This window comes from Orcinus orca, chromosome 6, assembly GCF_937001465.1.
Source record: "Orcinus orca chromosome 6, mOrcOrc1.1, whole genome shotgun sequence".
NCBI classification, from domain to species: Eukaryota; Metazoa; Chordata; class Mammalia; order Artiodactyla; family Delphinidae; genus Orcinus; species Orcinus orca.
This window is the reverse complement of record NC_064564.1, coordinates 24,342,266-24,358,318: the sequence shown is the minus strand read 5'-3', so window position 1 is coordinate 24,358,318 and position 16,053 is coordinate 24,342,266. Positions and strand designations below refer to the sequence as shown.

Genomic DNA, 16,053 nt, shown 5'->3' with positions numbered 1-16,053 from the left:
TAACACAAGTTGCAAAACTTTTATGCACAAGATTTGGAGAAAAGCTTCCTTCACATCAACCACACAGAGGTGGGTAAGGACAGGTTCTGCAGATGGGCCCACACTGTTCCTCTCCGAGGCTCTAGGAGCAAAACCCACTAAGAGTGGGGCTAGTTGAGGCTCATTTCCTTTCAGCAAAAGAAACAATGAAAAACTCACTCCAGTTGTCTGGGACCTTGAACGGCTTTGTGAATCCATGCTGGTGGTATTTCTATTTTTTTATATATATATATATATATATATATCACCCCCATACACACAAATAAAAATACAGAATTTTAAATATTAGAAAGAACATCTTTTCACTGCTTTGATACTTTCTAAAGGACAACTTAGAGAATTCTTCCTGATTTTAAAGAAAAAATGGAAGGCAAATTTAACTGTTTCTAGAGAAGAAACACTGAAAGCTGGGATCAAATGTTACCATGTAAACAGAACACAAATTCTATGATTAGCCACTGAGTTCCAAGGGAAGATAGGGACCCTGGTCTGGCTGACCCAATCCTCTGTGGGCTCAGTGAAGTGACAGACACCAAAGCTGCACCCTGCACATTGATGAGGAACACTGTCTTGTGCCCATGAAACCTGCCCAGCAGGATGGAACTGCATGGTTACTGTAAGAGGGAATGTTCCAAAAAAGGAGAGCTTACATCGATTCCAAAATGTTCAGTGACTCCTCGGCCATGCTCCCCCAGGACTCCAAATGAAAGGCTTTCCTCCAGAAAGATCCTTGCTTTATATTTGTATTTTAACTTAACCTAAGTGGTAAATAAACACAACTTTAAAATACTGAAAATTCATAAAATTCATATTTGTGAATCTGCCTACATGCTAAAATTTATTTGTAACCTCCAAATCGATACTTAGGGCATATTTGCAGGGTGGTGAAAAACTTTGAGTCACCTGAAATGCACCTTCCCAGCTGAGTTAACAGGCTACTGCTTCAGCTTATATTGCAAACAAGTGTCCTTTTCACATTCTGTTTACTGCCACATTTTTCGCATTTTGTGCTTTTCTTTGTGATTTTGTTGTTTAAAATGGCCCCCAAGCACAGTGCTGAAGTTTGGCCTAGAGTCCCTAAGTGCAAGAAGGCTGTGATGTGCCTTATGGAAAAGATGTGTGTGTTACATAAGCTTCATTCAGGCCTGAGTTATAATACTGCTGGCTGTGAGTTCAATATGAATAAATCAACGATACATATTAAATAAGGTGTCTTTAAACAGAAACACATATAAAACAACGTTATGTATTGAGTGACTGATGAAAATGTTGTGACTAGAGGTTTGCAGAAAACTAACTCTGTATTTGCCCTAGGAGCAAAAGTTCAGTATTTGCAGCAGTTTTACAGAACATAAATACACACACACACACACACACACACACACACATACACACACACTTTATAGAACATAACTACCATGAATAATGAAAAATAACTGTATTTTAGATGCTCTAAAATGGTTCAATTTAACTCAGTAATACAGACAGCACAATGCCAATTTTTAAAGAAGGAACTGTTAAGACATTATGAGTACAGACATGTAATCTATCTGTTAAATACTGGTCTGATTATACATAAAAACTCCTAGAGAAATGTTGTAAATATTCTTCCCTCAGAGGCACTGTTCCAATTTAGATTCATTTTTTTAATCCAGAAAAAGTTTTCATTAATATGTTTTTTAATCTTATTTTTCCCCCTTTGCTTTCCGGCTTATAAGAAAGTCCTTTCCCATCTACGGTTTAGATGCATATTTATCTATATGTTCTTCTAATTATTTCATAAATTTTTTGGTTTATACATTGGGAGGCTGAACATATGTACAGACTTTTTCCCCCTAGTGTTTAACTGATTTACCCCTTTATGATATGTATGTGATAAGTTTCACAGCTGAATTAAAATACAGTGATTATCAACCACTAAATTTTTATATATATAACATGAGAAGTTGGGCTCTTAAATCTTTCCATGACTCATGTAATCTTCTCTCGTGCCAGAATCATAATTTTAGTTATTAAATGTTGAATTACTATGATTTTTTCCACTGAAACTATAGAAATAATGCACAGAAATATATAAGATGGGTTGATGTCTCATATCCTGAGTCTGATAATTTATTTTTTAACCATCAAGATTTTACAGGCTAATCTTGTGAATCAACATGAAACTGGGAGAGGGGTCCTCACTGGGCTTTTAGCTGAGTTTTCATTAACAATGAACAAATTGATTTGGGGAGAATTACAACTTTTCAATACTGATTCTTTCCCATCCATTAATATGAGGTATTATATGAGTGAGATAGTTTCTAAAAACTATGTTTTAGAAAATATTTAATAATATCATCACAGTACTGGAACACAAATAGACAAGTAAAACAAAACAGGAATCCTTTTGTCAAACCCTAATTTGTATCCTGTAATTTTACATACTAAGTACTTTAGGTACTTGATCTGTTCCTACACTTTACATTTTGTTTCATTGGCTATATATTTGCCCATCAGTACTGCTTTATTATTGTACCCCTGTAACATACAGTTCTAGTATCTTGTGGCCGACTATCTCTCCTACATTATTCTATCAGTCTTTGACACTCACAAAAGGAAGGAGAGGAAAACAAATCATCTCTTTTACTGACATTTAGGATGTATCTAGATTTCCTCAAGAAATAGTGAAAAACTAAAAAAATAAGATATGAAACCTTTATTTTGAATCCCTACTCAATTGATGGACTCATAGATTCAGATTTTAATGGTCAAATGCAATGGTGGTTTATTACAGGAAAATCAGTGTAATACATCATATTAATAGAATGAAGGATAACCACATGATTAACTCAGCTGAGGCAGAAAAAGCATCTGACAAACCCCAAATCTCTCATGAGACAAGCATTCAACAAATAGGAAATAGGAGGGAACTTCCTCAACTTGATAAAGGGCATTTATGGAAAACCCACAGCTAAAATCATACTCAATGGTGATGGCCTGAAAGCTTTCCCCTTAAAGAGCAGGAATGACACAAGGACACTCACTCTTGTCACTTCTAGTCAGCACTGTACTGGAAGTTCTAGCCAGAGCAATCAGGCAAGAAAAAAAAAAGAAAAGCATCCATCCTTGGAAAGGAAGAAGCAAAACTAGCTCTATTCACAGATGACATGATCTTATATACAGAATACGATCCACAAAAATACTGTTTCAGCTAATAAACAAGTTCAGCAAAAGTTGAACGATACAAGATCAATACACAAAAGTCATCTGTATTTCTATAATTAGTAGTGAACAATCCAAAAAGGAAATTAAGAAAACCATTCCATCTATAATAGCATAAAAAAGAATAAAATACTTCGGAATAAATTTAACCGAAGAGGGGCTTCCCTGGTGGTGCAGTGGTTGAGAATCTGCCTGCTAATGCAGGGGACACGGGTTCGAGCCCTGGTCTGGGAGGACCCCACATGCCGCGGAGCAACTAGGCCCATGAGCCACAACTACTAAGCCTGCGCGTCTGGAGCCTGTGCTCCGCAAAAAGAAAGGCTGCGCTAATGAGAGGCCCACGCACCGCGATGAAGAGTGGCCCCCGCTTGCCACAACTAGAGAAAGCCCTCACACAGAAACGAATATGCAACACAGCAAAAATAAATAAATTAATAAACTCCTACCCCCAACATCTTCTTAAAAAAAAAAAAAAAGTAACCCAAGAGGTACAAGACTTTACAGTAAAAACCACAAACAATACTGAAAGAAATTGAAGAAAATTGAAATAAATGGAAATACATTCCATGTTCATCAATGACAAGACTTAGTATCATTACGACGGCAATACTTCCCAGAGTAATCTAAATATTCACTACAATCCCTATAAAAAAATCTCAATGTAATTTTTTACAGAAATGGAAAAGCTGATCCTAACATTCAAATGGAATTTCAAGGGACGCCAAATAACCAAAACAATCTTGAAAAAGAACAAAAATGGAGAACTCACGTCTTGATTTCAAAGTTTACCACAAAGCTACATGAATTAAGTAATTAAGCATGGTACTGGCATAAGGCTAGACATATAGACAAATGGAATAGAACTGAGAGTCCAGAAATAAACCCATATACCTACAGTCAATTGACTTCGGCAAGGGTGCCAAGACCATTCAATGGGAAAACAATAGTTTCTTCAACAAATGGTACAGGGACAAATGGATAACCACATGCAAAAGAATGAAGCTGAATCCCTCTCTCACAGAATATACAAAAATTAAGTCAAAGTGGATCAAAGACCTAAAATAAGAGTTAAAACTATAAAAATTTCAGAAGAAAACACAGGGGTGTATCTTCATACCCTGCAATATATTTCTTAGATATGACACTAAAAGCACAAGCAACAACAAAAAACTACATAAATTGGACTTTGCCAAAATTAAAAACTTTTGTGCATCAAAGGACACTATCAAAGAAATGAAAAGAAAACCTATAGAATGAGAGAAAATATTTGCAAATCACGTACCTGGAAAGGGTCTAGTACCCAGAATACATAAAGAACTTTACAAAAAGACAACCCAGTTTAAAAATGGGCAAAGGACTTCTACAAACATTTCTCCAAAGATATACAAATGGCCAACACAAGAAAAGTGGCCCAACACTATTAGTCATTCATGAAATGTAAATCAGAAATGCAAATATACTTCACACCCACTAGAATGGCAAAAATTAAAAAAAAAAAAAGTATACATCGGTAAGGATGTGGAGAAACTGAAACCCTCCTCCATTGCTGGTGGGAATGTAAAATGGTATAAGCCACTGTGGAAAACAGTATGGCAGTTCCTCAATAAGTTAAAAATAGCATTACCACATGATCCAGCAATTACACTGCTAGGCACATACACAAAAGAGTTGAAAACAAGGATTCAAACAAATACTTGTACATGAATGTTCACAGCAGCACTATTCACAAATGCCAAAAGGTGAAGCAATCCAAATATCTGTTAACAAAAAAACCAAAATGTGATATACCCACACAATGGAATATTACTTAGCTTTAAAAAGGAATGAAGCGAAGAGTAGCCCCTGCTTGCCAAAACTAGAGAAAGCCCACACACAGCAACGAAGACCCAACGCAGCCAAAATTAAATAAATTAAAAGAAAAAAAGAGGAATGAAGTACTGATAAATGATGCCACAAATTGGATGAACGATGAAAACATTATAAGTGAGTGAAGCCATAGTCATATATTATATGATTCCATTTATCAGAAATACCCAGAATAGGTAAATCCATACAGACAGAAAGCAGACTGGTGGGGGCTGGGGGCAAGGAAAAATGCGGAGTGATTGCTTAATGGGTACTGGGTCTTCTCTGGGAGTGACAAAAAAGTTTTACAACTATCTAGTTGATGAGTGCACAACACTGCGCACGTACTAAATGCCACTGAACTCTACACTCTAAAATGGCTAGTTTTATGTTATGTGAATTTCACCTAAAAAAAAATCTCAACAGTCATGGTTTCTAAAGACAATGTACTGTATCCCCTTTTAAAAAGCTGAGTTTTAAAAAGTACATATTATATGATTTCATTTATACGAAGTTCTACAAAAAGCAAAACTACAGGAACAGAAAGCAAGTCAACAGTGGCTTGCAGCCAGGAATGGGGTACTGATTACAAAGGGGCATGAGGGACTTCTGGAGTGACAGAAATGTTCTATATCTTGACTGTGGTGGTGGTGGTGATAGGGGAGTATACATCTGTCAAAACTTATCGAACTGTACACTTAAAGTGAGTATATTTTATTATGTGTCAATTATACTTCAATAAAGTTGGTTTTATAAAACTCAGTCTTGGGCTTCCCTGGTGGCGCAGTGGTTGGGAGTCCGCCTGCCGATGTAGGGGACGCGGGTTCGTGCCCCGGTCCGGGAGGATCCCGCATGCCACGGAGCGGCTGGGCCCGTGGGCCGTGGCCGCTGGGCCTGCGCATCCGGAGCCTGTGCTCTGTGGCGGCAGAGGCCACAGCGGTGAGAGGCCCGCATACCGCAAAAAAAAACAAAAACAAAAAACCTGTCTTGATTACTCTTTAAAGGTCAGGGTTGGCATTTAACATTAATCTACTTCCCTAGTATGATCAGAATTTGCTTATGATACCTATTAAGCAAAGCAATGCAGACATTATACATTAAAAATGGTCATAAACAAAAGGCCTAAGTGCCAAATAGTCTGAATACTAAAATAATAAATAAACATGGTTGCTCACCAATTCTGGAAGAGGGCAAATAGTTCCAGTATTCATATACAACCCTTCGACTACGATGAAACGTCGAGTTACACGAGCCTTGCGAGGATTCTTTAAAAGAAAAAAAAAGTAGATGTTTTAAATTTCAGTAACTCCAAATACATAATCTGTTATGTGCTCTCTAGCACTTTCACCCTACAAGATTTATTCACCAAGATAAATCAACAAATAGATAGCCAAACTAAATTAATTTCAAGCTCAAGGTTTGAGATCCTGTTATTTTGAGATGAAAAACAGTGCCTTCTTCTCTCAGACATGTTTTCAGGTCACACAGTCAACTAGGAGGCCTCACACACAAACACAAACTGTTTAGACACTGAGAATACTAAAACACAAACAAAACCCTCCAAACCCAGAATGACTGGGAAGGGACCCAAGGGAACTTTCTGGGGGAGATGGGGACGTTTTATGTCATGATGGGGGCCATGATACCTGGGCTACACGGGTATAACCACTGGTCAAAACTGTATAACTAGGACTAATGTATTTCAATGTCTGTAAATTTTACCTAAAATAAAAAGAACTCTAATGATGATGACAATCATCATCATCACAGAGATTGAGTGGGGAGTTAGGCGAAGGTTCAGATGATACAAGAATGGCAGAATATTGAAAACAAAGCCAGGAGAAGGGTACAGGGGGCTTCACTATACTACTGTCTCCTTTGAATGTGCCAGAAATTTTCCTAATAAAAAGTTAAAAAACAGACAAACCCTGATCTCCCTTATTTACCAAAAAACAGATGAAACCCTTTTCCTTCCTTACTCCTCACTACTGGTTCAAGTAAAACTGGACCATGACCTCACCCAGTGACGTTCGAAGGTGGTGCAGTGGAGGGACTCTTTCAAGTAACACACACCTTCCCACAACCCACTGATGTCATATCACTAATAAACCACTCCCATTGCTGAATTTGTAGATGTTTCAGGTACACTGCACTGAAAAAATTCCACAGAGTTTGCCGCCACCTTTCTACTCAAAGGTTTCTTGCCTCTAAGCTTCTAATGAACAATTAGAAACTCAAATATCAGAGCTATTCTTTAAGGGGTATTTTAGAACCCACAGCTGTATGTTAATGCTCAGAAAAGTGTCGGCTGAAGCATGCAAAAGTTTACATCATTCTTGGTCATCTTCACTCTGTCACTAACTCAAACCTGAAGGCTGTGGGTCTGCTGGGAGGTCACAGCTGAGGACATGGGGGCATCCCGCCTCTCCCTGCCTTTAAAAAACAAAGTATCTTTCTTATGATCTTAAAATACTCAATAAAGGAATATTTTATTTTTGGAATATTCTTGGGAAATGGAAAAGTACAAAAAAGAATTTAACAAATGAGCTCGTTACACCACACACTGGTAACTTTTTCTTGTAACTACATATCTTTGTGAATTACCTTGTTCAAATCAGGGTTTTAATCATTCTAGGACGTGAGGTTTTAAAATATTATGTTGTGAACATTTTCACATTATTTAATATTATTTAAACCATGATTTTAATGGAGATTTAATATTCCACCTTGTAGATATACCGTAAATTATTTAACTACTCCCACAGTGTTGGATTTAGGTTGTTTCCCTCATTTTGTTTTTTTACATCACGTGAATACCCTTCGATCTTTGACACCACTTCTGATTCTCTTCTAAAGACAGCACTCCAGAGGGTATGGATATTTAAGAATCCCAGAATATACCTGCCCATTTACCCTCTAGAAAGGCTGTGCCAACTGAAGCTCTCCTCAGAGTTTTTGGAAGGCCCTTTGTATCCTCACATACATCAGTGTGGCAGTGATTATTACCATAAAAAGTTTTCCCTAATTGGACAGGCAAAACCTCTTACCCTAATTTTTGTAATTGTTAGTGAAGTCAGACTATTTTCTATTTGCTCAGTTATCTGCATTTCTTCTATGAACTGCTGTTTTTATCAACTGTCTTTTTTTTTTTAAGAAGGATTAATAGGGGATAAGAGAACTCTATAAGAAAAGGAATGAAAAAACATATGAACCCCATTAGTTGGGAAACTGACAAAAAGAGTTTGATCCAAACTCAGATTATTTAACTTACTTTCAAAGGAAATATAAGCATCTAAGTACAAAATATTTAAAAATTTAACATTTATTATTTTTGTGAAAACAAAATTAAAAAAGAATTATTTCTAAAAACCAAAATGTAAAGTAATTCAGAAAGCCTACTCTTGGCAGGAATACGTAGTATAAATTAATTAGTAAAAAGGTAAAAACTATAAAATGGAAATAAATTTTAAGATAACTTTGTTATTCATTAAAAAAAAAGTCCCACAGATTATAAATCTTACACAACACACACACAGAACTTGAATATGTTGTCTTCCAAATTTGTACAATGCTAACTTGGCAAAGTAACTCTACAGCAGACTGGTTCATTGGTCACACTTTCTAAGGCAGTGTTTTTCAATACGGTAGCATTCCATTACTGAATCAGAAAAGGGACATCTTTTTACAATCTGTAGAAAAAATTCATCGGTGGAATGGTCTCAATTTTAAGATTTTCCCTATAGATTTTTCTAAATTGTATAATTATAAAACACTGTCTATAGCACACTCAGCATAAAATAGCATAAGTCTATACATATTCATCACAAGAATGTGTATAATCATGAAGTGCTGCTCTTAGGCTATCACCTCAACAAAGATGATAGAATCCAAAAGGAATAATGCAAATATCTGGAAAAATGGAAATTAACACAAAATTAAGGATGTGATGACCATTTTTATCAGTTACTCTAGTAACGGACGAGTTACACTGGGAAGTCCACTTGAAAGTGGTGTTTGAGACAAAGGATGTGGTGAATGGGTTCCCAGTACAATCCACACACAGTGGTTCCTGATGGAGAACCACAGACCACAGAACTACGTTCTCTGATCATGTTGTCAGGGGCAAATAAATGCTAATTCTAACAGTGATGCTTTGAACACGATTCCTCTGTTCCACTCTCTATCAGAACAACAAGGAGCAAGTTCCACCTGCCTAATTCCCTCCCTGTTCCAAGGGACTACACAGGTGCTTGAGAAGAAGTGTAAATAGGTTGCAAGGTAGAAGGAAACCATGCTTGAGGCAGCTGCTTCCCACAGGGAGCAGCTGCTCAGAGATCTGGGATGAGGTTGGGGTAGGGAGAAAGAGTCTTCACTTTGTTCATAAATTCATAAATTAAGATCTGCCGCCATAGTGTCTTCCGGTGAATTGATACATGATTTATTCTAATATGAATAAGCCTATTTTGAATTCACTAGATACATCTTGTTAATGCCCTAATGAGTTCTGTTGTTACTTCTGTAGAGTTGAGTGTACATCCCTCCACCCCCAAAATGCATGCTGTTTTTCTTTCTCTCTTTTAGAAAGCTGTCTAGATAACCTTCCCTCAAATTTGCCATATATAATTATGGCAATGATGAGGCAATTACTATCAGGCTTGACTCTCTAATATGAGGTACATTTAATAAGTAGAAACACCCTTATTTAATGTCCAAATGTGATCCACAAGCAAGTTTTCATGACAAATTACCATTTCACTTATAATTCAGCTGGTTAGAAAGTACAAAAGAACTGCGTAATTTTCTTCAAAAGAATACCTTTTTAAAATTTTATTTTATTTTATTTTAATTTATTTATTGTTTTATTTTTTTAAGAATCATACCTTTTGATCTTCAATTTCTTGTTCTTTCAATAGTCGATCCAGGTCATCCATATCATTATGGTTAAACAGCTTAATGTCACTACGTGATGCCTGTAATCCCTTCTGAATAGCAAAGCAGGCAGCTTTATCTCTGCAAGGAAGAGAGACCCACCAAACTGGGGTTTAAAGGGTCTTGTCAACATTCTCAGAAAAGGAATGCTTGCTTTTGTAAGTTGACCAACATCCACCTGTTAAACTGAACATGGCAAATAAATAAAACATGTTTGAACTTTAATACATTATTGTTTGCACTTCACTCTGCAAGCCTTTCCACATAACTACCATACTGATTCTGTTCCAGGAAGCAAACTCTTGCCATATTTTGACATCTGAGAAATCAGCATGCATCTTACTATATGGATGGCATATTATTCAAAGTACTCTTCTCTTTCTGAAAAATAAATGAAATACTGGTGTACCTCACCATCAGTGGCATCTCTGATTTGACTGGCCACCACTTGCCATCAAAAGGAATACTGGGTTACTGACTCTACATAACCCAGGGGAGAACTCTGAGTCATGCAGATTAATCTTCAGTAAGATCTCCTAAATTGAGTTAATGGGGGGCAGGATATATTTCTTAAATTAAGTGTATTATTTAAAAGTACATGCAACACTTCTACTTCTGAGAAAATAGACGTATTTTCCCTATTTTTCTCACTGGGTACAACCAAAAATCCTGGACATCATGTATAAGACAAACATAAGATGATGCTGAAAAATGGAGAGAAAAGGCAGACCAGCGAGGGACCTGAGAAATGACATGAAACAAGTTCCTGGATTTTTCTAACTTGGAGCTGATGCAGCTGGCAAACTGGAAATGCCAACAGGCAGAGACAGAAAAGCTCTGACGAAAGTCTGCTCTCTGTAGCCAAAGGGATAGGAAAGGGGGCAGCCCGGCAAATGTCTCTACTGCAGCCAAACCACAGAAAAACCTGGGCCTGTCCCCTCCACACTAGCAAAGGCTGAGAGGGAGGCCCAGACTCTAACCGCCACAAGGCCATAACAAGGCTCCCCAATACCCCTGTGGGCGCTGTCAGAGAAGGGAGCCAGAACTTGTATCTCTGCTGGGTAGTAACAAGTGGCTCCCACTGTGGTGTTAGTGAAGACTGTGTGGAGAGACCTAACTTCCAATCCCCTGCAGGGAGAGACACTCTCCCCTGCCTATGCTTAGGCTGTGTCAGGGGAGGCTCAGAGAAGAGTAGGACTCTCACCAACAACCAGAAGAAATGAAAATAACCCCACCTCAGTGTCAATGGAGGCCCCGTGGGGACCCTGGACTTGTACTTCCACCTGACAGTAATGAGGCAGCAGTGCCCCCCTGCCCTTGTTGGAAGACTGTCAGAGAAAGCCAATTAAAACAGAAAGTTTAAATAAAGCATAAACTATAACAGCATAATATGAAACTGTTCATGTTTCACTTGTCATACCAAGAACCAGAAAATATCACACAATGAAAAAACAAACAAACAAACAAAAAACAATCAACAAATGCCAGGACTGAGATGACAGAGCTGTCAGGATGATCTGATAATGACTTTAAAACAGTCATGATAAAAATGTTTCATGAGTAATTATGAACATGCTTGAAACAAATGAAAAAACAGGAAGCTGCAGCAGAGAAAAGGAAGATACAAAGAAGAATCCTGTGGGGATATTAGAACTAAAAAGCAAAACAGTCAAAAGAAAAAGCATAGTGGATGAATTCAGCAGCAGAATGGAGAGAGGAAAGAATCAGTGAGCTGAAAGATGTAACAGTAGAAATCAAGTCAATGTAAATCGCAGAGAGAAAGTAGACTAGAAAGAAAAGAACAGTCTCATGGACCTGTGAGACTACAATAAAATATGCAGCATTCAAGTCTGTGGAGTTCTAAAGAGAATGAGGGTGGGACTAAAAAGGTACTTAAAGAAATAATGGCTGAAAACCTATAGATTAAATAGGCTTAAAACTATAGATTAAAGAAGCTGAGCAAAATTCTTGCAGGTAAACCCAAACAAATAAATGCCAATACAATTATAGTCAAACTTCTGAAAACTAATGACGAAAAAAATCTTGAAATCAGCACAAGAAAAATGACACCTTACTTGTAAGAGAAAAGCAATTTGAGTGACAGTAGATTTCTCATAAGAAACCATTAACAACAACAACAAAAAACAAGGAACCATTAACACCAGAAAAAAGTGTCCCAATGTATTTCAAATGCTGAAAAAAAGACCTAGCAACCAAGAATCCAAAACTAGCAAAAATATCCTTTAGGAATGAGGGGGAGAAGACACTCTCAGTTGAAAAAAAACTAAGAGACTCTGTCCCAAGCTGACTTCCCCTAAAGGAATGGCTAGAGAAAGCTCTCCACATAGAAAAAATAAATAAATAAAAGAATCTTAGATTATCAGGAAGGAAGAAAAAACACTGTAAAGAGTATGAACAAACACACTAGGCTTTTCTTCCCCTCTTGAGTTTTCTAAGTTATTTTGGATGGTTGAAGTAAAAATTATAACACTCTCTGATGTGGTTCTCAAACTGTTTACAGGAAATACTTAAAACAACTGTATTATAAATAAGGAGAGTAAGGGGATGTAAAGGAAGATAAAAGATTCTATAACTGAACTGGTAAAATAACACCCGTAGAATGTGATAACTTATGCATACATATAACATCATACTTAGAGCAATGACTAAAAAACTATACAAAGAGAAACACTCGAAAACAAATAAATAAAATAAATGAGATAAATAAAAATGGAACTCCAAAACTCATTCAATTAACCCTGAGAAAGGCAGGAAAAAGAGAAAAGAAAACAAAAAACAGAGAGAACAAATAAGAAACAAAAAATAAAAATTGGGAGATTTAAGATACCATATATCAATAATTACATTAAATGTAAATGGCTAAAATATACAATTTAAAGACAGGGAGTGGCAGATTGGATTAAACATGCTGTCTATAAGAAATTCACTTCAAATGTAATGAGATGGGTAGTAAGGGAATGTGTGTGTGTGTGTGTATACATGTAGTTATATATATATAGTTATATGCTATATATATGTATGTATGTTATATACAGTAATATAGGTAGTAAGAGTATACATATATATTACATACAATAAACACACCATGCAAACATTCAAAAGGGAAAGCAGAGTGCCTATGTTAAAATCTGATAAAGTAGACTTTGGAACAAAGAAAATTACCAGACACAGAAGGATGTTATATAATGATAAAAAGAATCAACTAACCAGGAAAACCTATCCTAAATATGCACCAAATAACAGAGCTACAAAAGACACAAAAACTAATAAAAGTGAAACAAGAAATTGACAAATTACAACAACTGACAGAACTACCAGACAGAAAATCAGCAAGGATATAAAAGAACTCAATAACACCATCAACTAGAAAGATCTAATTGTCATTTATAGAACACTCCATTCAGCAGAATATTTTTTTTCTATTTAATGATAATGACAAAAAAATTTTTTTTCTCAAAAGGTAAATAAAGTTTCATATGTAAATTGCTTTTTGTCTCACTAAAACTTTTATATAAGTATACCTTAGGAAGTCGACATGTAAAACTAGCGCTTCTCTTAGTGGATTAAAGGATAGAAGTGGCAAATGAATGTTCTGTATGTTTTTTTGGTTTTTAATTTGCATATCAGTGGCTTTTAAAAAATAATGGTCAGTGTAACATTTGATCATCAAATACTATAATATGAAAAACAGAAATGTATAAAGAAGGAAATTAATCACATGTGTCCTATCATGGAGTGATACCTTCTCACTGGTGTCCTCACGTGGCCTTTTTCTGTATTTACCAGAATATTCTTTTTTAAGTGACTATGGAACATATTCCAAGATAGACCACATCATGAGCCATAAAACAAACTGTAACAAATTAAAAATTTCCAAACGCCTGGAAACTAAACAACACACTTCTACATAACTCATGGGTCAAAGAGAGAGTCTAAAGAGAAACAAAATACAGAAATGAACTAAACAAAAATGAAAATAAACACATCAAAATTTGTGGAACACAACTATAGCAGCGATGACAGGGAAATTCACAGCACTACTACATTAGAAATGAGGAAAAGTCTCAAATCAGTAATTGAAGTTCTCACCTCAAGAACCTAGACAGAGGAAACTAAACTTCAAATGAGCAGAAGGCAGGAAATAATACCAGAAATCAGTAGAAATGAAAACAAAAATACAATGTAGAAAAATCTATGAAACAAGGAGCTGATTCTTTGAAAAGATCAATAAAATTGACAAATCTCTAGCAAAAATGACAAAAAAAGAGAGTAGACAGAAATTACCAGTTAGGAAGGAAACAGGGATCTGCAGACATTAGAAGGATAATAAGGGACTATCACAAACAATGCTACACATACAAATTTGACGATTTAGAAGAAATGGACCAACTCCTTGAAAAACACGAACTACCTCAACTCACTCAATATTTGAATAGCCTTACAAGTATTAAGGAAATTAAATTCATAGTTAAAATACGTCCAAAAAACCCCCCCAAAAACTCCAGGTCCAGCTGTTTTTATTGGAGAATTCTACCAAACATTTAAAGAACTAACAACAGTTTTATACAGTTTCTCCAGAAAATAAGAGGGAACACTTTCAAATTGACTTTATGAAGTATTACCCTGATGCCAAGACCAAAGTCTAAAAACAGTAAGTATGGTAGCATCAGGGAAATATAGACTAAAACTACAATGAGATATCTGTACACACCTATCAGAATGGCTAAAAAAAAAAAAAAAAGTGACAACACCAAATGCTCCTGAGGATGTTGGAGAAACTAGATCACTTATACACTGTTGATGGAAATGTAAAATAATACAGCCACTCTGGTAAAGTTTAGCAATTTCTTAAAAAGCTTAACGCACAATACTTTATGACCAGCAACTGCATTCCTTGGCATATATCCCAAAGAAATGAAAACTTATGTACACAGAAAAACCTATACAGGAATATTTACAGCACCTTTATTTGTAACAGCCCCAAACTAGAAACAACTCTGATATCCTTAATAGGTGAATGGTTCAACAAACTGTGGTGTATCCATACCATGGAATATGACTCAGCAATCAAAAGGCACAAACTCTTGATTCATATAACAACTCTGGAGAATCTCCAAATAATTAATGCTGAATGAGAAAAGCCAATCCTCAAATGTTTTACCTACTGTATGATTACATTTGTACAACAATCTTGAAATGATGAAATTATAGAAATGGAGAATAGATTAGTGGCTGCCAGGGGTTAAAGAGTGGGTAGAGTAGAAGGGATATGGGTGTGGCAACAAGAGGGATTATCTTGACTTCATCAATGTCAACAGCCCACTTTTGAAACTGTATTACACTTTTGCAAGAGGTGACCATTGGGGAAGACTGGGTAAAGGGCACATAAAATTTCTGTATTATTTCTTACAAGTGTATGTGAATCCACGATTATCTCAATATAAAACATTTCATTAGAAAAGGGTACACAAAGTAACATAAAAAAGACAGAGTGACAAGGAAAAACTTACGTATATAAACAACCATTGTTCTGAGACCTACCGGCAAAGCACTATCACTGTTTACTACAAAAGAAAGAAAATAAAACATCGAACATAGAGTCTATGCCTAATGAATTTATCAAAAACAATTTATCAAATAATTTACTAAACACCATTTTTAACTCTAGCGTTCCTACTTTCAAATGAATTTCAGGTGGAATATTTAAAATTATGTATAAGGGAATAATTAAGTTGTCTAATGGCTCACTAGAAACTGAAGTTCTAAGACACCAGGCATAAGGTTTGAAAGTGAGTTTAGACTAGGTTTCCTAGCAGTGAAAACCAAAAGGACAACATAGTATTTATTATCTGACAAAGGAAGCATACAAGTTCAACTGTAACTGTAAACTTTTTCTGGACTTTAAACTCAAAAAGGAATTTATGGTGGGGGCTTGTATAAAGCGACATTGGCTGACACTGTATTGTAGTTGTCTGCAACTATGCTTTATTAAAAAACTAGAATCACTGTTTAAAT

The 16,053-nt window shown here is 36.0% G+C and overlaps 1 protein-coding gene across 3 annotated transcripts in view; it reads right to left on the bottom strand.

Moving 5' to 3' along the window:
* Nucleotides 1-16,053, bottom strand: part of SPTLC1 (serine palmitoyltransferase long chain base subunit 1) — a 74,926-nt gene that overhangs the window by 13,715 nt on the left and 45,158 nt on the right. For all 3 annotated transcript variants that reach the window (XM_004270612.4, XM_033429647.2, XM_033429648.2), the window contains exons 7-9: nt 9,969-10,098; nt 6,264-6,353; nt 690-797 (exon numbers count right to left, since the gene is read on the bottom strand). In XM_004270612.4, the coding sequence (XP_004270660.1) occupies nt 690-797; nt 6,264-6,353; nt 9,969-10,098 (328 nt within the window). The remainder of the gene's footprint in view (nt 1-689; nt 798-6,263; nt 6,354-9,968; nt 10,099-16,053) is intronic.